Raw genomic sequence first — 22,681 nt, forward strand, 5'->3', positions numbered from 1 at the left:
TATTCAATTTTGAATTCAAGCGTTTTTAAAACATGTAAATACTATATACAGTTAGGCTGTAAAGGATCTTAAATGTTAACGGTTTTTGCTCAGCACTTGGTGCTTCTTGGTCCAATATATTCAATTAGAATTATAGATGAAATAACCATATGCAGACATTCTTGATCTTGTTTTCTTTACATCACAACAACCTGTCATTTGAATAGGACTGTACAGACTTCATTTCCGCTGTTCTCCACCCTTCCCCCTCTCCTATTCAGGAAAGCAAAGTACAGAAAGACAGAGGCAGGATAGTTGCCCAATCGCACAAGCAGTGGTGTTGTTTTGGTCAGTCCACTCTTCTCCAACATGCTAGCTACAATCCTCCTTCCACTTTGTGTTTTCTTTATACTTTTTAATTTCATGTGCCGAAGGCCGAAAAATTTTCCACCGGGGCCCACGATCTTGCCAATCCTAGGAAACATATTGAGCCTGAGCTTGGAAAACCCCCTGCAAGACTTTGAGCGGGTATGAAACACAGATACATTTTTAATTGCTATTTGTGCAATACATTTTATTACATTTTAAAACCTAATTCTTAAGTTCCCAAGAATGTATTTCTTTATAGAATCATCATATTGAGTTTGTTTGATTTTTCTGTGTCATTCTCACCATTACATAATGTACAGGTGTCAAACGCAAGGTCCGGGGGCCAGAAACAGCCCGCCACATCATTTTGTGTGGCCCGCAAAGACAAATTGTGCATCAAATTAGTGTGTCATTACTAGAATTACAAATTGTCTTCACTTTTAATAATATCTTTGATTTTAAATATTTGACCAGTTTTTACTCGTCTGATTTGAAAACGAGTTATTTTTCAGTTTGTTTTTTAGCTATTACTGTATATAATATGAGGTGTTCATAAATTTATTTGGGTTGTCATAATGGCCCTCCGAAACAAGCTATGACTACAATGCGGCCCACGAAAAAATGAGTTTGACACCCCTGACATAATGTATTGAATTTAAAAAAAAAATTGCGGGAGGGATTTTACTCAACTCTGCTATTTCAATATGATTGCATAACAATAGTCTGTGCACAGTTGAAAGCTGTACCCTTTTGCCACACTAATAAAACCCAAGGCTACTCTTTGGCCTTGACCTTAAGAGTTCACACACTAATCATGACTCTGTTATATTTTCCCAGTTGCCACCTTTGTTAATGTATGTTTTTCTCCAGCATCATGCTTTGGGGCTGTTTTTTTTTTCAGCTTGAACTTGGTCCATAGGCGAGCTGGAGCGTGTATGTTTAAATAGTCAGTTAACAAAAAAACTTGAGTCTTCTGCTTGATATCAATTTTAAAAAAGGTCATGAGTGTGTGAGTGTTGACACTCATTTAACAAGTTTGAATTTGATTGGTTATTTCTGAAAATATATGTTACCCAATGTCTTGAACATTACCAACTTCTTAGTCTATACTCTAGTGGCTTTAGGTCTCTTCAATTCTTCATTTTACTTAGACCCCGAAAAAGAAGGTAAGAGTTGTGTATCCTCTTCAAAGCCACTGAGTTCTTTAGGTCTGTCCACTCTTAAATGACATGTAAGTGTTAATTAATATACTGAATCTCTGTATTATGCTAACATTCTATATTGTTTTTTTTTTTTAAGCTAAGGAAGGCATACGGAAATGTCTACAGTGTGTACCTTGGCCCTCGTCCTGCTATTATTATCAACGGGTTACAAGCCATGAAGGAGGCTTTAGTCTCCAAAGCGATTGACTTTGCTGGACGACCTCAAGACCTTTATGTCAATGACACAACAAACAGAAAAGGTAAATTGATGCCAAGATCACTACGATCACGGGTGTGCTGGATTCTATCCCAGCTGATTGAAACAGCCCAATAATTGGGTTTCATATTGACCCAACTTCCGGGTTGGTTAAATTTTTAACCGAGCACTTTTGAGGGTGTAGCTGTCAGTGCAAAAAAATCTAAACGAAAGATCATTTGAAGTGGCTTCAGTCTGTACCACACTCCTCCACTTTCTGCAACGAGGAAGTATAAGTGATCCAATCTTCAATTAAAATGTTTTACTTGTTTTGAAATAATAAAAAAACAATCTCTCGACATTTACACTGTATATTGTTTTTCATATTCTCTCCATGAACCACCTTTACACCTGTTGCAGGAGTCATTCTGGCTGACTATGGTTCTACTTGGAAGGAACATCGGCGATTTGCTCTGATGACTTTGAGGAACTTTGGTCTTGGGAAGAATTCAATGGAGGAGAGGATTCTGGGAGAAACAGAATTCATCATGAATACACTGGAAAAGTGTGCTGGTATGTGGAGCGTACATTTACTGTACACATGATCTGATGTTGTTCACACCAAAAATAATACATGCTATTTCATCTGTTTGTAATTTTTCATTCGCTCAGTCCGTGTTGCAATGCTGGATTTCGTGTTAAATATTTAATGTATTTGTACTATGCGTTTGCACTAATAATCTTTCATTGAAACCTTTCCTACAGGTAGTACCCTGAGTCCCCAACTTATGTTCCATAATGCATCCTCTAACATCATCTGCCAGGTTCTGTTTGGTAGACGCTACGATTATGATGATGAATTCATCAAGGTCATTGTTCGTTGTTTCACTGAGAATGCTAAGTTGGCCAATGGACCCTGGGCTATGGTGAGTCAAGAAAAACGCAAACCCCCCGCTTATGCCCAATTGTACTTGTTCAAAATCTAGCAAATACCAGAAGAAAATTCTACCCATCTGCAGTGTTAAACTGCACTTTGCGCTCAACATAAAAATAGGGCCTCCACTAGAACATGTCTGCCATCTACCGGTGAATGATGAAATGACAACTTAAAATTACAGTCAACTCGTGTATATTTGCAGTTCAGCACTCGTGGATTTGCACGATCGCAGATTTGTTTTTCTGTTTCAAATTGTTTTCATATTTTGTTTTTTTCCTGGATTGTTCTTCCCATGTTCCCCATTTTCCATGGACAATTTATGTATTGAATGCTTATCAGCATTTTTCTTTTTAAAATTATTATAGGTTTGTAAAAAATATGAATAATTCAAAAGATTTTTTTTTCTTGTGTTAATCATGTGGCCATTCAGAGCGCATGCCAGTCGCCCATTCCTGAAAAATGCTATTAATGGGTGATCCGCTGATACCCGATCTCTCCAAATTCACTCGGCAAAAATAAACCCTTTACTTTGCGCACACTATGAAGGACGCATTTTAATCAGTATGATCATGCACTTACACTGGTTGGTATAATGGGAGATTACCCATGATTATTTTCTCATTTATCCTTGCAGCTGTATGACTCCTTGCCGATGATTCGTAGTCTTCCATTGCCCTTCATGAAGTCTTTTGAAAATGTCAAGGTATGTTATATGGCTTTTAATGTTAGAGATAAGGTTACACGATTCAGATCAAAGACAGAATTTAGAATTTCAACAGATTTCAACAAAGTTATGCTGACAAATTCTGTAGTGTCCTTGTTTTAGTAAATATAAAATGATTGAACGTTCTACTCTTGTTCTTTAGAAATGTCAAAATCTTGCAAAGGAGTTGTTGGCTGAGCACAAGAGAACCAGAATCCCCAATGAACCACGCGACTTTGTTGACTGCTATCTAGATGAAATGTCTAAGGTGGTCACAAATATTAACTGGAGTCATTGTTAAATCCAGTATGTTTTTTTAAATATATACTAAAACAATCATTTCTTTTCTTTTTTTTAGAGAAGTGGTGATGATGATTCCTCATTTTCAGAGGACCAGTTGTCAATGTACGCTCTAGATCTTCACTTTGCTGGGACAGACACCACTTCCAATACCCTACTGACAGGTTTCCTTTATCTTATGACTCATCCAGATGTACAAGGTATGTTTGCTCCTAGTAATTGTTTTCTCCCGAGGTGATTTGTCTCCTGTTCTAGAAATTACAAGCAGTTGTTGCTGAGTTGAAAATGTACACTTACAGTTTATCTACAGAAGAAGCCCATAATAATAAACTTTCCAATCCTCTGACTAAATAAAGTCTGACTAAAATATTCATCACCATCATCATTTTCTTCTACAAATACAATCAGATTGTATCGGTCAATCACAAATAACCCGAAACCCTTACTGTATTACAATAAATAACATTTAACTTGTATTCTTTTTTTATTCTGAAAAGATAGCAGGACAAGATGGGTGCTTATCGTATAGTAAAGTCTTGTTCGTGTGAATGTGATTGATTGTGTGTCAATGTGTCATTCCCAATGATTGGCAGGTGGTCAGCCACCTCTCACTCAGAAAAGATAAAAATCGCTATGTTTAAACGAGGCATCGTTAGTTTATCTACAAAGACTTGGGCTTTGGAACCAGAGAGTCTATTCCCCCAAAAAAATTGCAGCTTTGCTGGAGAAATGCGGATGTCAAGGGGGACTTGAACAAGGTCTCAGCTCAGTGGTGCATGCAGTATCTCATTGAATGCGTCTGTGTGATCTGCTTCCCAGTGTAGCGAATATGGGGTAATTAACAATCAAATTAATTAAATAACTAACTAATTATTAATTTGTTAGTTAAACTTGATGTTAAAATGTACATGGAAATCATACTAAGTACATTAAGAAAGAAAAGTATGGTAAAGAAGTAAGAATATCATCGGATAGACAAGATTAACAATAAGAGCAGTTCACAATCAGCGATCTGGTATGAACTGGTATTAATGTGCAAAAGGGTGAGAAAGTTTAAATCCTTTTCCACAAATCTATACACCAATATTTGTACACTAGTAGATTGCACTGACTGACTGTGTTCTTGTCTGAAGCCGAAGGCAGTTTTGAAGTGTCTTTGCAGTAAGCCAGGCTACGTAGGAAGAAAAAGGTAAAAATAAAAATGGAAAATCAAAAGATTGTGAAACACTGACTTCGCACAGCATATGGTCATGGGAAGCTCTTGAGCAGTGCGATGGACAACTGGCTTTTGCAGTGTTTTTGCTCGGCCTGGTTTTATGCCTGAAAAAGGTTCTAGCACGCTGAGTCCACCATGATGGAGTCGGCAGGAACCGACGTGAGCTCCCTTGGAAAGCAATGGCCCGTATGATCAATGAATTCAGTATATTGCATGATCCATGAGTGAGGTTTGAATGTGAAGTCGTTTGTTGCTACACTAGTGTGATGTGTAATTCCTTGATGTATTAAAATGATAAAATGATGTATTATTTGATAAAATAAGGGAATAAACATTAATCGACGGATAAACCTTGTTTACACATCAACATAAATCTCCACATACACACATACAAAAAAACAGATATTGTATTTCACACATTCGTGTTATTTCATATGGAATTACAATTAGATTTCCTCTCACACCCTTTTTTCTCCTGTATTTGTTAGAGCGTTGCCAACAGGAGATTGATGAAGTGTTGAACGGAGAGGATAAAGTGTGTTTTGATGACCGAAACAAAATGCCGTACGTGCAGGTACATCAGTATTTTATACTGTATGATGTAAATGATTTTAAATTAAATGTATGAATTTATTCCATATTAAATGTTACGATAATAGCATGTTTGCTTTTATAAGACACCTAAAGCAAGATATTATTAATAATTTTACAATTAAAAAAATATTTCTTTATCTATTCATTTATTTATTTATGTATTTATTTATTCATTCATTTATTTGTTTATTGCAGGCTGTAATCCATGAAATTCAGAGAATTGCAAACACTGTGCCACTGAGTGTGTTTCACTGTACAACAAAAAATACAGAGTTGATGGGATATTCGATTCCTAAGGTAAGAGACAGGACAACACAAATGTTTGCTGGGCTTCATGGATGAAGACCTAAACTTTGGGTGAATTGTTGACAAATAGGGAAAATACAGTATCTTGACGCACCATGTTTCTTTTCATGTGTTTGACCATAAGATGGTCAATCAAATGTGCAACAAAATGACAGTGATCTTATTGTAGCTATCTTGCACTTTTCTATACTACATTGTCTTCACATCATTTGGTTTCTTTGGCTCTCCAGGGTACAATGATCATCCCAAATTTGACCTCGGTGCTGCATGAGGAAGGCCAGTGGAAATCCCCTCATAAATTCAACCCAGAAAACTTCCTCAATGACCAGGGCGAATTTGTCAAGCCAGAGGCTTTTATGCCTTTTTCTGCAGGTTTGTATAGGAACATATTTTACAGGTTGAAACCGCTGCGAATGATTTCTCCAACATTCCCTATACAGGTCCTCGCATGTGTCTCGGTGAAGGTTTGGCCCGTATGGAACTCTTCCTCATCACGGTGACTATGCTGAAAAAATTCAAGTTCATCTGGCCTGAAGATGCAGGAGAGCCAGACTTCACCCCAGTCTATGGGGTCACTCTCACTCCCAAACCTTATCGCATGAAGATACAACTCAGAACAATGCATAAAAGCTGAGTGAAAATTAAATGAGACTAACTATTATACCCTTATTTACTTATGAGGTATAGGTAGTTGGTATAACCTGGCACGATGCATATCTAAAATTTGTTTCTTCTTTTTTTTTTTCCTTTTTACAAACACCATTAAGTGAAAGACTAAGCCTGTTTTAAATGTGGCACTAAGGCCATTTGAAGCAGTTTGTGATGTCACCTAAAATGTACAAAAACGCACACACACACGCACACACACTTTTGTCACTGGACCGGCAGGCATCTGATGGAACTGTTGGTCAAATTTGTTCTTATACGTACATTTCTGTGTTATCGCAACTCTTTAAATGTTGATTTGATAATAGTTATAAAAAAATATTTTTCTCTTTAAACCTAAAAAGACAACTTTTGTAGGAAACCAAATCCCAAAAGGGTTTATGTTGAGTATAACCAAAGCAGATACCCCAATCCTTGAATTCCCCTCTTGGACAGTTCCATAATAAAGAGAAAATCCTTAATACCCTAAAAGGAAGCTCTGTTATTTTTTTTATTATTTTAAAAATAACCTGCGTGCGTCATTTTTTTTTTGTGTAGAATGATAGTGCACTCTTTGTAAGGTATTGTTGTACGTGTGTGTGCATGGCTGTGTGTATGTGCGCATGTGTGTGTTAGGGGATGGGTTTGAATGGTGCTGACAAAGACCTTCTGTGATGACATTCATTTGAATGATGGTGGGGCAGAGAGAGCAGAGAGAGGGCAGAAGAAATTGGCCAACACTCTTACTGAGAGATTAATACAGATCTTTCTAAGATATTTGCCAAGCTAGTCAAGGACCGTAAAGGTAAATACAAAGCTGGACATGACGTAAACAAGCTCAGCATGGAATCAAATCGACTGCGGCAAACTTGAGAATATCAGTAACGGATTTCCACAAGTGGATTTCTCCAAAATGAAATAGTGTCAGAGGGAACTGGCACACATACACTCGTATAACAGGCCTTGCTCACTCTTACACACATCTGGTTTCCTCAAGTCAGCATGCAGGAGTCTCCAGGTGCCTTGGGTGTAGATGGCAACTACACCAACAATGTTCCAGCTTTTCTCACCAAACTGTGGACTCTAGTGGAGGATCCGGATACCAACCACCTAATCTGCTGGAGTGCTGTGAGTAACCTCAAATCATCCACTGGACACTTGTAAACAAGGGAGCAGTGTGCTGCTGTGTTCATCTAAAGTACAATAATGCTTTTTGACACACAAGTTACCCATGATACAACGAAATACTTAAGCTGTAACGTGGATGTCAACTTTGGACCATCCTAATTAATAGCAAGATTGAAAATGTACATGTCAGTGTGTTCGTTAATTAAGAAATAAATGAATTAGAATAAAGAAAAGCTTATTCCGTATTGTGAGGATTTCCACAATGTTAGCCTAAAGTCAGAAATGGAAGACCATAATGATAAAGCTATGTTGTAGTAGTTATCGGGTAGGCTACCTTGATTACTCTAGTTATTGATCTTTCTGGCTAAATTTCAGGATGGAAGATTAAGTCAGTAGTCCTAACTATATTTTTCTCCATCTGCTCACACTGTACACTGCATACAGTACCACTACTAAGTCAAAAATATATTCACTGGTGTCAGGCCAAATCCTCATACCTCCAAAATAATCTTTTTTCTGGACAAAAATGACGTTTGTTCAACCATTAACATTACGTCGTCAAATAGAATAATCCATTTCTAACTGGATCATTTGCAAAAATAACACACACGTGGACTGACCTGACCAACGCTATATAGTATTTGTGGGAAATTATAGATAGAGTCCATGAACAAAATTTGGACATGAGGTTTTGGCCCAACACCAGCAAATTTGAGAAAATGAAAACCAAGGTTTAGTTAAGACAGTACCACACACAAAAACCGAATAAACAAAAAATAAAGGTGGAGAACAACTGGTCATGTATGTTGTCTGACATCATTACTATTGTAGCTGCATATTCATGAGCAAACAATTTTTGCTTGACTCACAAACACAATACAATACACTATACAATATGCTACTTGCAGTGTTTGTCTGCTCTGTGTCTTGAGGACAAGCATTTTTGTCCTTTTGATGAGACAGATAGGGAGCGAAATGTCTCTGTGGTCAAGAGAGCTGCCTCACATTCATGCGATCCAGTTTCCTCTGGCATCCCAACCACATGCATGTTATGTTGACTTAAGACTTTAATCGCCTATAGATGTGAATGTGAATGTATGACTACTCTGTGAGCAACTGATGGCCAGACTCACAATATTTGGTAGATCATCTGACTACATTGGACGTATGACTCATGGGAATTGATTTAATAGAGTGATTTATGATTAGAGCAAGATATCTTAAAACAGCCAGGATTAATAACTGATTATTTGTCTGTTTTAGACTGGGACCAGTTTCCATGTGTTTGACCAGGGTCGCTTTGCCAAAGAAGTTCTACCAAAGTACTTTAAACACAATAACATGGCAAGCTTTGTCCGACAGCTTAATATGTGTGAGTCTTTTTTTTATTATCATTTCATCTTTCCCCCCTGTTTTCCTTCTAATGCATTTCTATTTTGCACGATCTGTGTGTCTAGACGGCTTCCGAAAAGTTGTAAATATTGAGCAAAGCGGTCTGGTTAAACCTGAGAGAGATGATACAGAGTTCCAACATTTGTACTTCCTCCAGGGACATGAACATATGCTGGAGCATATCAAGAGAAAGGTATTGTATGGACACAGAATGAAGAATACTGCCCCAAAACAAACATCATGTCACAAAATAACCATGCGTGCAGGTATCAATAGTGAAGAGCGAAGAAACCAAAGTTCGTCAAGAGGACCTCAGTAAACTGCTGTATGAAGTTCAGCTATTAAGAACACAGCAGGACAACATGGAGTGTCAGATGCAGGACATGAAGCAGTGAGTAGACCGCTCGTGTGTCCAAAAAACCCATATACTGTCCATCCAGCTGTTGAAAATATACATGGTTGAAAAAAGTATGTTAGCCATGTTGCGTGGTTGCAACATGGACATGAACAGAGCCCACTATTGTTGTTCAATTGCTGCTGTGTGTTCTTTGTGTGCTGCTGTTTCTTTGTACTCAGCATTGTTTGTTAATGAGAGCAGAGAATGTTCACCTGCTCACCTGACTGGCGCAGGCACACACACAAGCACACACACACACAGTGACCACATTGATAAAGACACATGAATCATAATTCTGAGCGATTCAGTAACATTAAGCAGAATGAAATATTTTGCCCATGGCATAACAAAGTGATTATTTCATAGTGCTCTATTTGGATGGTGTTAAAACAATCTGATCACTGGAGACATGCCCATGCCCGCAAGATGCCACAAAAATGTTAATTTGCAGGGTACATATAATTATTTCTTATCTTAAACAAATGTAGGGATAAGTTGTAATGATATTCCGGCTTTGTCTCTCTCTGTATCAAATCATATTTTTTTTTCTTGTATTAACTGAAACAAATACTAAATATGTCCTCTTCAGCTTGTAATCACATCTTTTTCCTGTCCTATTTCCAGGCAGAATGAGGTTCTGTGGAGAGAGGTGGTCTCACTGAGACAGAACCACACACAGCAACAAAAGGTCATGAACAAGGTCAGTCCATATGATCTAAAGAATAGGACTGTTGATGATGTCATTGTTATGACTAAATATGCGTGACTGACTATTGTACCAATATTGTTTAGCCATATAGCAGATGTGTGTAAATAGTTCAATTCACTTCATGCTCTTTTTAAAAATTGCTCCCAGATGCCTTAATCAACAACAAATTGCACACATTATATCCATCAGAAAATTTTACATTTTTATCTTCACCGTTCAGATGTTCTTTCATTAAACATGATCGGAAATATGTATTGAAGTAAAGGCCAGATACTTTTTCCTCAATATCAAGAGCTGTTATTGATGAACATTTAGTGAAATATCACTAAGACGTACTGCAATTATTTGTCGTTCATTTTAGTCAATGTAGATACGTAAACGTATGCATTAATTGTAACCTTTCCACAAATCCTTTGCTTATATAAATGATGTATTGTATTGTATTGTATTGTATTAGTCAACTCAACTACATACACTATGTTAACTAAATATATACGTATAGCCGAACAGACCTTCTGAAGTAAAGATATTGAAATGTAATATTCTTTGTCCGTGTGCATGCGTGCATGTGTGTGTGTACGTGTGCACTTATGTTTGCGAGAGAAAGGTGAGAGGGAGTTGCTGATTCATGCTGTGCCTTTTCTCTCTTTGCCAGCTAATTCAGTTTCTGTTCAGCCAGATGCAGTCCAACACACCCGGCACTGTTAGCTTGAAGAGAAAGCTGTGAGTACGAACACACACACAAAACACACACACGGAGTTCCTATCAACAGAATTTTGACAAACGGGGCCACAGTGGGGCAGTGGGAAGGGCTGGCTCAGCTGACAAACTGAACCATCAAGCTGTGTGAATGGCGACAAGTGCTGAATCAGTTACACGCACGCACACGCACGCACACACACGTGCACACAGATGGAAGGCAGACCTGAGTGCATGACCCTGCTAGAGCCAATGTAAAATGCTGGTTCAGCCTTGCGGTGGGAAAGGCACGTTCTCACACAAAGGTGGTAAGAGAACAGACATTTCAGGGTCAGCATGCTGCCTGGCAAAGCTGCAGTGATGGCTCATGCTTTACCATGAGTTGACATAATGATCATGCTTGAATCCGATGAGCAAATATGTTTTACAAGGTAAAACTACATAGCACAGAATTTTGTTTTTTATTTCCCCAATATATTCTCTAACGCTCTGACCGTATTGAAAACATACCAATCGTCAAGGCTTTCATTGTTCACTCAATAGGTATTGACAGCATAGTGAAACTGCTCTGACACAAACCTTTAACATTAAAACCTCATTATCTGTTCAGGCCATTGATGTTGGATGATGGCTCTCTTAGCCCACCTGCGTCCAAGTTCAGCCATATTAACCCAATGGAGCCAGTGCATGAGCCCTTCTACATCCAGTCGGTGAGAGAATGTTCACAGCTTCGCTTTTATGCGGCTGCCTTATACTCATTCACTGAGGTCTTGCAGTCATGTATAGTATACTCGGACGGACGGACAGGTGGGCAGTCTGCGGACGGACGGACGGACGGAAGGATGGATGATAGATAGATAGATAGATAGATAGATAGATAGATAGATAGATAGATAGATAGATAGATAGATAGATAGATAGATAGATAGATAGATAGATAGATAGATAGATAGATAGATAGATAGATAGATAGATAGATAGATAGATAGATAGATAGATAGATAGATAGATAGATAGATAGATAGATAGATAGATAGATAGATAGATAGATAGATAGATAGATAGATAGATAGATAGATAGATAGATAGATAGATAGATAGATAGATAGATAGATAGATAGATAGATAGATAGATAGATAGATAGATAGATAGATAGATAGATAGATAGATAGATAGATAGATAGATAGATAGATAGATAGATAGATAGATAGATAGATAGATAGATAGATAGATAGATAGATAGATAGATAGATAGATAGATAGATAGATAGATAGATAGATAGATAGATAGATAGATAGATAGATAGATAGATAGATAGATAGATAGATAGATAGATAGATAGATAGATAGATAGATAGATAGATAGATAGATAGATAGATAGATAGATAGATAGATAGATAGATTGATAGATTGATAGATTGATAGATTGTGTACGTGGAAAAATTGCTCGTCCCACCTCCTCTGTAAATGCCTGTATTCTGTTATGTAATCCGTAGCAACGCTAGATGGAAGCAGTGCTTAGTGAGAGATGCAAATACCATCACCATCCTCTCATCTGTGATCTCTACTCAAAGTTTCTTACATTTGCCCTGAGTTTTTAGGGATGCGTGGTTTAGACCAGGGGATGTCATTGATCTCTGTGAACCGTGGCCTTAGACACATTTTGAGGCCCCTTTTGATTAAGAATACTATACTTTGAATAAACTTGACTTGACCGCTCTTCTTTCACAGCCATCCAGTGATACTGCTTCATGTTCTACCACTGGGCTAGCAGGTGGACCGATCATATCGGATGTAACAGATATGTCTCAAGCCAGCATGCCTCTACAGATGCAGTCTGATGAGACCAGGTAGGTAAAGTCGGTATAAAAAGCAGTACATTTTTCAACGTCTGTCATCTTACTCACATGGCTGACACAATTCCCACAAATCTAGACAAGAGCTGTTTGAATCTGCTTTAAAGAAGTGACAGATGGGATTTAAGACAAAACTTGAAGGATGATTGTGGGACTAGTCTGATGCATTCAATGTGAGCTTTATTTTATCCCCAAAAGCAGATATGTACAATATATACATTTGTGTCCACAAGCTTTAAAGGGGAAGTCAACTCCTAAATATTCTTACATGTTGAATGTGCCCCCACTAGTCTGAACACAGCATTTTGATTAATATTGTGTTTGTGGAATATGAGTTAAGCAGCAAAATTTACCCATTTTTATCTCTCATGGGGCGGCCATTTTTCCACTTGCTGTGAACTAAAAATGGCATCACAGTTGCCAGCTCTCAGGTCACCAGGTTTCTGAAACTGAGCAAAATGTCCGCCCCCTGCGATTAATAAAAATATCTGGATTTTGCCTGTTTAATTCATATTTCACAAATGAAACATTAGTCAGAACACTGTGTTTTGACTAGTTAGGCTGCACACATATTATTTCAAGGACTTCCCCTTTAACAGGCTCAATGAGGGCTCAAAGTTTGCCTTGAGACAGTCAAACATATGGAGTCATATTAGAACATCAGCAGAAGCTATGCAGAATGTTCTGCTGATATTAGCAACCTCCGGAATAACAGGTTTTGCAGCGGTTTCATTTATGATTGATTAAAATGTAGGCTGTATCATTTCAATGCTCTCATGAGGTTTTACTTCCAAGACTTTAAGGATCTGTTGTGATACTTGTGCGTTACGCACATTCTCATGGCCGTAGCAAGCCTATACATGAACTAATTAATGGGTAATTGCCCCATTTGTTTAAGTCATAGGGAAAAGTGCCTGATGCTGATCAAAGAAGAGCCTGTGAGTCCAGGAGTGAGAGCAGGAGTGAAAAGTGGCGGTGTTGCTGGAGGAGACACCCTGGCGTTGAACTCCGCTTGTGAAGTGTGCACCTCAGAACCTCCCGTCCTTCCTGTTGCAATGGTCCAGTCTGTCTTAGAGGGGAGAGGATCATCTGCCTCAGTGACAGAAAGGAGGAATAAGAGAGTTGCTATTGAAAGGTAAGCACTCACATCATGTTTAAGCGGTGACAACTTGTCACTGGGTCTATTTGTGTCTCCAGAGTGGAGTGTGGTTCTGATGCAGTGGAAAATATGGAGATGAGCCTGGAGGAGTTGCAGCAGTTGATACTCAGGAGCCATCAACAGAGTAACATGGATGTAAGCACTCACACGCATGCACGCAAACCACATGCGTGCATAAGTGGATAAAAAAACTACACAACCCTGTTCAAAGGCCAGTTTTTGTGATAACATGAAATAAGACGATGATAAATTATTTCAGAGCGTAATGTGACCTATAACTTGTACAATTCATTTTTGTAATCTTTTACAGAGGGGAGTTAAAAATAAACAACTGACATAAGTCCACACACCCTTTTACAACTAGGATATGATTGTGTTCCGTAATCCCAGTAAACGTGATTCGGATGTTAATAATTACTATTTGCGGCGAAACGCACAAATTGGCACAAGACAGTCTGCCAAAATCTCAAGTACGGTAACCTAGACAAAAATACGGCTCTTTGTGCCTCTTTTCAGGTTTGTTGTTATTTTTCCTGGTATCCTTCGCTTCAACTAAAATCAAACTTGTGGTTTTATTTATTTCTCCACTTTAATGTAGCAAATTTGTCCATACATCTCATCTTTCTTTCCTGCACAAAGCATGGCCATTAATGCTTTACTTGTATCCAGTGGTGATTTTTCCATGACTGGGATCTCGCCACCAAGAGTTACTTTGTGATGAATTGTGCGAGAATTCGCCACCTAGCATTATCGGTCCTATCGCTATTCCCTACACTATGTATGAGCCCAACATGTTGCCCCTGCTTTTGTCTCTTTTGCAGCCCTTCAGTGTAAACCTTCCTCTGACTGAATGGAGCTTTAATGAGATGGAGTCCAATCTCAAATCAGTAAGTAAATTTTGTGAGTCTTTACACCTCCACAATATGTTTCTGTTCTCTCCTTTTACTATTCCATGGATTTACCAAATTCTGCTTTTCCTGTCTGATCGAGCATTAAAATTGCTCACATTGAGGTGCATCTGTCTTACACTTCACAGTATGTGTTCCAAAATCAAGAACCTGAGGCTTTTCCAGCATCCACTTGTGAGAAACAGTGATTAGTTTGTGCAGTGAGTGGCCCTTTTTGAAATAGAAGGTAATAAAGTTGACAAACTAATCATTGAGATGTGTGTGTGTGTATGGACTACATATTTGAAAACAGCTAACAAACCAGAAATGGTTCAATCAACAGCAACAAAACACGACAAAATCGTTTTCATTTTAACAACTAAAGTGACAAGTATTTTCAGTCAAATCTATCGCCTTTCTTTGTCTGGTCCTAATAATGATACTTTTCTCTACAGGCCACAGACACATCTTACCGTGCATGAATTTGATCCTAGAAGCTGGCCAGGTTATTTATTTTATTTGCCTTTTTTGTATGCATAAGTATTCTTATGAAATGCAGAAATGATCATATTTGTACAAATAATGTCTTTTTTCTTTAATGGATTGCTCCAAGAATATCAAGACCCTATTAACAGCAAGATGCACACAGTGCATGCTTGGCTTGAGCACTTTAGTCTTTCTGTGAGAGGGGATTCCTACATATGGGTACAGAAGTAACTTATTATTTTCGAATCATATTATTGCAAATGCACACACGTGAACCAAAATATTGTGATTACCTGAATGTGTGCAAAACATGGATTGAGATCGTCATTATATATTTTGTTCTGTCTGATTTTGGGGGGTTCTGGAAAAAAATGTAGACACAATCAGAAGCATTTTTGTGTGTTAATCTTAAGGCAAGTTGTCCTTCATGAAATCGAAGATTCATCAATCAACATATGGAATCAAGCCACTCTAAACTTCATTCAGAAACCATTTTAAGTATCAGTAGGACATATTGCAGGAGGTTTAATATCTAACCTATGTACTTTAGGTCAGACACATACTAACTAGGGTTATTTCGTCTAACTAAATGTATGGTTTCAAGGACAACAAATGATAGACTTTTTAACTTGACTGAACCAACCACACCACTGCATTTTTGCACAAACTCCATAGTACAGTTATGGTTAAATAGTTTGTTCTTTGTTAATTGATGGCATTCTAAACATGCTGGTTTAAAGTAGACTTGGATCATCTTTAGAACCAAACAACAAACAAACAAACAAACAAAGAAACAAGCTAACTAACTAACTGACTGACTGACTGACTGACTGACTGACTGACTGACTGACTGACTGACTGACTGACTGACTGACTGACTGACTGACTGACTGACTGACTGACTGACTGACTGACTGACTGACTGACTGACTGACTGACTGACTGACTGACTGACTGACTGACATATCAAACATTTCGACACTGCCTTTCCTCTAACTAACTAACTGACTGACTGACTGACTGACTGACTGACTGACTGACTGACTGACTGACTAAGACACTGCCTTTCCTCGCTTCCAAATGTCCTCTTGTGTTTTAATGTGGGTTCAGTGAGGTGGTTTCTTGAGCATTTCATTTCATCATTTATGCATCTATAAATTGAAGAAGTGTGGAATTATTCTTTGGAAAAAAACATCTCAATGAACTCTTACTGTATGTTATGTCATTCTTTTTAAAACACTGACATTGGATATTTTCTAGTTTTACTTTTAGTGCTAGTATACTTGGGGAGAGTTTCTTTAAAAAATATGATTTGTGCAATACTGTACAGAATTCAATATGTGGATGACCATAGGAATGTCGTAAAGAGCAACTGTGAGTGGTGAGGTGGAAGACACCAAAGTAAAATGCACAGCAGAAGGAGAATGCTTGTCCAAAAACTTTCAAGGCAGGCGTAACATGCCTGAGAGAAAGATTTCATTCGGCTTACTGTTGGAAATGAGAATCATGGCATTCATTTACTTGGAAATTTAGCTGATAGAACTTTTACTCTATTGCATTTTATTATTATATAACCCTTATAATTGAACGTGATTAGTCTGCTTCCATTTGAACTTGATGCGAGTCAAATGGAAACACGCGGAAGATGCCGAATTAGCCCAAACAAGCAAGAACAAAATAATAATAATATGCCTTCTGATTTTTTTAGCATGTTAACTTTGGTGTATAACATGAGGAATTGCACTAAAAATACAGTTGTATATTTGAAAGTGTACAGTTCACAGCACATTTAAGACATGCATTTATTTTCCTGTTCCTCACAACAATTCGATTGTTTTTCAGGAGTGACTACACACATTCAGCTGCTGTTGTGTTCTTTATTTATCCTATTTTAATTTTTAATCATTTGCACTGGACATGAATGGATGTGTGTTAAGGCATGCTACTAAGTATTAGTAGCAAACAAGTGAAAATATGACTGCTGTAAAAGAAAGAGCCCGACATACCCAAAAAGCATTATTACACTATGGACAGAAAATAGAATTGAATGTGTCATCTCTTGCTATCAATGGCCTTGGAACATTTTAAAATAAACTTTTCACCAAAATATTTTGACTACCATGAAACAGATATGAGGTGTTTCAATGCTTTTAAAGTGGGCCATCATCATCGGCAAATGTTAATGTGTTAAATGGCTTTCATAAAAAGACTAAAGTGCAATATTACACAGGGTCAGTTGAACTGGATATGTATTTCACATGTAAACAAAATATTAATGAATAAAATAAAAGGGATATTGAAATGAAACATTTTCATGGCATTGTTTTTTAATTATTCTCATCCATCCATCCATCCATCCATCCATCCATCCATCCATCCATCCATCCATCCATCCATCCATCCATCCATCCATCATCCATCCATCCATCCATCCATCCATCCATCCAAACCAGCCATCCATTGTCCATCTCCATGCTCCACCAGCACCACTTTGCGGTAATTTGATCCGACTTTTTGTAGACCTCCGAGGGATGTGAAGATGTAAACCAGCCGATTGTGAAATCAGTTATTGACGTCAAACTAGTGTGAAGCTTTGAAACAGTGACATTTTTAGTCTCCTAAAATGGGCATGCCATAAATGCCATTTTTTGTTTTGGGACATCTCAAATTGCTCAACCTTTAATCCGTGTGTTCTTTGATGGCTTCAGTAGTTAGTTAAATGTTGTTTATTCAGTTTGTTTGTATGTTTTTAAGTATCCACTCTATTTCCCAGCATTCCTAGTTGCATGGGTATAAAACCTCATGTGAGCCATTTTTCACATGGGAAAAAAAACAACCTCACGGCACACCACTTATTGATTCCCCAAAAGTGGATATAGAGGTGACTTCTCTCATCAAGTGGAAGACCATTTGATTGATTTGCCTGTTACTTAAATTAATTTTATACAGTCTGTATTTTAGGAAATAAATAAATAAAATGTCACTGCGCTCCTGGTGTTTTCTCAAGGCAAACTGTCTGTGTATGATTTGCCTATATGTGTTTTGGATGGCAACGCTGTTTAAACTACATCAATGCGCCACTAAGCCGCGCCAACGAGAACCTCTGCTGCCCCTTCCTTCCATGCTTCCAATTCCGCCCCCCTTATGACGTTAGCAACCTGCAAGTCAACGAATGAAGTAATGAAGCATTGACTGAGCCCCTACGGGAGATACCGGGAGGCTGTCGCTTTGCACACTGTCAGAGTCCCTGTCACCAGAGGACCGGAACGGAGGAAGGTCGACGCGAACAATGCGAGCTACCCAGTAACGGAGTGGAGACGAACAGAACCAGACGTGTTCTAAAAGTAAGAAAACACCCCCCCTCCTAAAAAAAAAGAGAAGAAAACAGACGGACGGACAAGCGGATCCATTGCAGCCCACGTTTGGAAGCCTAATAGGTGCGGAGGCTGCGTACTGTTGTTCCGTGGAGCAAAACGAGTGGAGCCGAGTTTAAATGTTCTAACGGTTCCACCGCCGCTTTGAGAGTACTTGAGAGAGGAAGTGAGAGAACGACAGCGGGATTGCAAAATCGGGAATTGCAATCAGTTTGAAGCCTTTTTTGAAGTGCATTTGTTTCCTTGGGTGCAGTCACTGGTAACGCTATCAAGCTGTGTTCTTTAGCCATGGGATGTACTTTGAGCGCAGAGGAGAGGGCTGCTCTGGACCGGAGCAAAGCCATCGAGAAGAACCTCAAGGAAGACGGGGTCACCGCCGCCAAAGATGTCAAGCTGTTGCTGCTCGGTAAGAGAACCATTGCGCCGGGGCTTCTGCAGAACTACGACGCGCGGGTGGGCGTCATTAAAAATTCAGAAGCGATAGAGTATTCAAATCCATTTTAATATAGTCCAACCAAAAATATGAAGAACTGCATCGAGTTGATCGTGAGTGCATCTGAACACACCCTAATTTGATATCACATCACACATCCATGCAGATATAGGGTATGTGAGGATGGGGGTCCCACAGCGTCTCTTTAGATTGTAGATTGAATCAGTGATTGGTGTCTTAATTATTCATGGCGGCCAGGTTCATGGGGATGGAAAGGATGTTTGGGAGGAATGGGTGCGTCCTCCTTCTGCCATCTCCACCCAGCTTTTTCAGTGAAGAGGATCATTCTCTTCCTCTCTCACTGGCTCTCTCCACCCACGCCCTCCCCCTTTTCACTCTCTCCATCTTGCGCTCTCACACATGCATGCATGCACAAAGGTGCTCAAATCTACCCAGTTGATGTTGTCTTTTCTCTCATCCTTGCAGGGGCTGGAGAGTCAGGGAAAAGCACCATCGTAAAACAGATGAAGTAAGTCTCAATTGATCTCATGGTCTAATAAATCTACAGTGTATGAATAAGATTGCAGTATCTCTCTCTTTCAGGAACATATCATGGACACCAACATGTACTGCAGGCACTGAGCTGTGATCGTAAAGATAGACGAGGGGAAAAATTGGTCAACACAAAAAATTCTGTCCCAAAACTATAATTAGTTATTCAAAAACCATATTTGCGTCACATGCAACCAATGTTTTGCCACTTCCATGGAGCAATACTTCAAATTTAAAAAGACACTCAGGGTCACTTTAAATTATTAAAAGGTGAAAAAATACACATATTGTATATATGTGACAGTATTCAAGTAATAATTTTTTTCCAATTTTAATATTCACGCAAAACTCCAGTATGTACCGTATTTTCCGGCCTATAAGGCGCACCGGACTATAAGGTGCACCTTCAATGAATGGCCCATTTTAAAACTTTATCCTTATATAAGGCGCACCGGACTACAAGGCACACCATTAATGCATCATGTCAGATTTTTAATCCAAATCAAATCATTCTCCATTTTATCTTTTTTATTTCAACTTCAGACGGAACAAATTACTTTATAATCATAAAATAATGATCCATAGTCTTTTTGAGTCATGATTCATAGTCTTCAGCGGGCCACTTATGATTGATTTCATGACACAATACTTCGGGCCAGTTTGAATTTAGGAATTTGGTCCATATATAAGGCGCACCGGACTATAAGGCGCACTGTTGGTTTTTGAGCACATTTTAGGTTTTTAGGTGCGCCTTATAGGGCGGAAAATACGGTAATTGTCTTTACTACTTACTTTTTCTTTTTTTTTTCTTTTTTTTTAAATTTTGGCCTCAGGATTTACCTGTTTTTTTCTTCCCCCCCCCCCCCCGACGTGCAGCTGCCTATATTGATTTATTAGCAATTTACACAGCAATCCAGTAATCCTGTCGTGATGTCTCCCCCCCCAGTCTCTAGCATTGCATCACTTTACAGATGGTTCAGTGCACTTCAGCCGATAATAGGCTTCGGCCATAGTGACATATGAATACGTATCGCATGAATATATGATTCAGTGAATCCAGATGAGTCTGTTTCTCAGCTGTTAATGGTTGTTCTCGCAGTGCAGCACATTCTGCACACTGACTCCTACTCCCAGTGGGTTCATTGAATATACACTTTGCCTATAATAAATCACTGGAACAAATGAATGGTCATCTCAATAGATAGATTACCTTCACTGTTTCGTATTGTCAATGTGCACTCGTACGCATGTTGGACGAGGATTTTAAAATTATTCTCTCTAACGGCGGAGTCCGTTTTCTAGGCTTGATGGGCTTTAGTCATAAAGGAGAGAAAGATGGGCTACACTGTGATGTGTTATACCCGCCTTACATTTTCCTCTTCAGAGTCTCAGTGATTTCCTCAGTATTGCATTTGGTTCGACTATCTCGACTGCATTTTCTGTTGCTGGGATTTGAACAGCTGCCGTGCACTTGAGTAGCCCATTCTGGGCATGTCTGCATGTGGGAGTGTGTGGATGTGTTACATTCAGCGAGCATTACGGTGAGATGATTTGGTTAGGTTTGGGTTGAGATTTGATCGTCTCTCTCTCCATTGAGCGGCACTGTGCGTTGCAGTCTGTTTGAGTGCAAATCGACCAGAATACCTTCACCGATAGTTTAGAGGTTTTTATTATAACCGCAGAAAATGTCCATTTTTGAAGTTTAAAGCTTTTCTGTTACTGCATGTGATGTCGCTTTGGAAAGGTATCGACTCCTGGGTTAATGCAATCACTGGGTTAGTGATAAATGACGAGAGCATTGTGACAAAGCAGTGATAATATCTCTGCCGAGGAGCACAGATGAAATATGATTCTCAATACTGCTCATCAGGTGATACAGTTTAAAGAGGGAAACTTGTTATGGTAATGAAGTAAAGCTATTGTATCGCCTGTGGAAACATGTCGGTGGAGTTTCCAGTGTATGATTTCTAATACCGTATTTTCCGGACTATAGGGCCCACCTAAAAAGCCATCTTGCATTGCCGCTGTTACTTCAACAATATTTTTGTTTTCTTTTTTAAAAAAAATGAGCAGTTCATGGTTCATGAAGGCTCATATAGCCTCTTCAATCATTAACTGTACTTTGATTACAAAACAATAGAATGAGAAGGTCAAGGGTAACTCAAGTTCACAGTGTGCTTTTGCTGTTCATATTTTTGAAATCATTGTATAAGGCTTCGAAACTGATTTTAGTGATACACAATTAACCGACATACATACATTTATTGACCTGACAGTCACGTGTTAAAAAAAAAATCAGGGAGAAGAGGAATATTAGTTGAACACGCTCTTAGAACAAGCTTTTTATTTCAGCTATTGTCGATCACAAATCTCTGTAGTCGTTTTTCTGTCAGTAACTGCCATTAAGATAATTTAGATCAGATGAATGATATGGTAGCTATAGTAGAAGACAACGAATACAAAGTCGTTTAGTTATTTACATTTTAAAGGGGAAGTCAAGTCAAAAGAATTCGTTCCAATATGTCCTGTGCCTACAAGTCTAAACATGGTATTCTGATTAAATATTGTGTTTGTGGAATAGGAAGAAAAATCCACCCGTCTCAGGAAGCTTCAAGTTTGTGCTCACACTTGCTGTCGACTGAAAATGACATCAGTGCTCAAGGGTTCGCCTTGCTTATGTTACTTGACCAAACCTTAGGTTGAGACTGACTTGATTTTCAAGTTTTTCTTTCCAATCTAAATGTGTATTTGCGCCCTGGAACATAAGTTGGTCCTTTACGGCTACAATACTTCCTACAGTCTCCCCCCCCCCCCCCCCCTGTGCAGTTGTGTGTGTGGTTTCTCTAGACCAGGCGATAATTAGGTCTGATCCTCAGAAAAGGAGAGGTGGGGGGGTTTGGAGGAAAAAAATGGGACTGTGTTTTGTGCTGAAAGGATGGGGGGTGAGAGACAAGAGGCAAAGAGGGGATAGATTAGGGAGTCTGGGAAAGAGTTTTAATGCCAACTGTCCAGAACGAGTGAGAGGAGCAAGTTTGCACAGAAATGGTCCAGGTTCCAGGGACAAGCAAGCAGTTTGTTGTTTGAGAGCTGACGTTGCAAGAGGGCTTGAGAGAGATCACTTGGGTCTGAAAAACAATGGAGTGGGTTGTTAAAGCAA

General features: G+C 38.7%; 3 protein-coding genes across 3 annotated transcripts in view; all 3 read left to right on the forward strand.

Moving 5' to 3' along the window:
* The first annotated feature begins 251 nt into the window (after positions 1–251).
* Positions 252–6,939, forward strand: LOC133156733 (cytochrome P450 2F2-like). Its single transcript, XM_061282653.1, has 11 exons — positions 252–507; positions 1,648–1,810; positions 2,167–2,319; positions 2,512–2,672; positions 3,318–3,386; positions 3,550–3,654; positions 3,745–3,886; positions 5,391–5,476; positions 5,692–5,793; positions 6,033–6,174; positions 6,243–6,939. Exons 1-11 carry the CDS (start codon positions 349–351, stop codon positions 6,434–6,436), a joined length of 1,476 nt encoding a protein of 491 aa, XP_061138637.1. The 5' UTR covers positions 252–348; the 3' UTR covers positions 6,437–6,939.
* Positions 6,940–7,077: 138 nt separating this feature from the next.
* Positions 7,078–17,450, forward strand: hsf4 (heat shock transcription factor 4). The gene is made up of 13 exons (XM_061282655.1): positions 7,078–7,575; positions 8,839–8,947; positions 9,033–9,160; positions 9,234–9,358; positions 9,989–10,064; positions 10,729–10,796; positions 11,384–11,483; positions 12,509–12,627; positions 13,532–13,768; positions 13,831–13,927; positions 14,614–14,679; positions 14,829–14,926; positions 15,135–17,450. The coding sequence occupies exons 1-12, from the start codon at positions 7,450–7,452 to the stop codon at positions 14,886–14,888; spliced, it is 1,311 nt and encodes a 436-aa protein (XP_061138639.1). The 5' UTR covers positions 7,078–7,449; the 3' UTR covers positions 14,889–14,926; positions 15,135–17,450.
* Positions 17,451–18,302: 852 nt separating this feature from the next.
* LOC133157053 (guanine nucleotide-binding protein G(o) subunit alpha-like) overlaps positions 18,303–22,681 on the forward strand; it is a 45,643-nt gene continuing 41,264 nt past the window's right edge. The window contains 2 exon segments of the mRNA XM_061283294.1: positions 18,303–18,945; positions 19,459–19,501. Coding sequence (XP_061139278.1) covers positions 18,828–18,945; positions 19,459–19,501 — 161 coding nt within the window. The 5' untranslated portion in view covers positions 18,303–18,827.

The sequence above is a fragment of the Syngnathus typhle genome, linkage group LG7 (assembly GCF_033458585.1).
Source record: "Syngnathus typhle isolate RoL2023-S1 ecotype Sweden linkage group LG7, RoL_Styp_1.0, whole genome shotgun sequence".
NCBI lineage: Eukaryota > Metazoa > Chordata > Actinopteri > Syngnathiformes > Syngnathidae > Syngnathus > Syngnathus typhle.

Coding starts and splice junctions, on each gene's coding strand:
- LOC133156733 (XM_061282653.1), top strand. CDS start 349: ATGCTAGCTACAATCCTCCTTCCACTTTGTGTTTTCTTTATACTTTTT. Junction 508..1,647: donor CCCTGCAAGACTTTGAGCGG/GTATGAAACACA, acceptor TTTTTTTTTAAG/CTAAGGAAGGCATACGGAAA. Junction 3,887..5,390: donor GACTCATCCAGATGTACAAG/GTATGTTTGCTC, acceptor TGTATTTGTTAG/AGCGTTGCCAACAGGAGATT.
- hsf4 (XM_061282655.1), top strand. CDS start 7,450: ATGCAGGAGTCTCCAGGTGCCTTGGGTGTAGATGGCAACTACACCAAC. Junction 8,948..9,032: donor TGTCCGACAGCTTAATATGT/GTGAGTCTTTTT, acceptor CTGTGTGTCTAG/ACGGCTTCCGAAAAGTTGTA. Junction 10,797..11,383: donor GTTAGCTTGAAGAGAAAGCT/GTGAGTACGAAC, acceptor TTATCTGTTCAG/GCCATTGATGTTGGATGATG.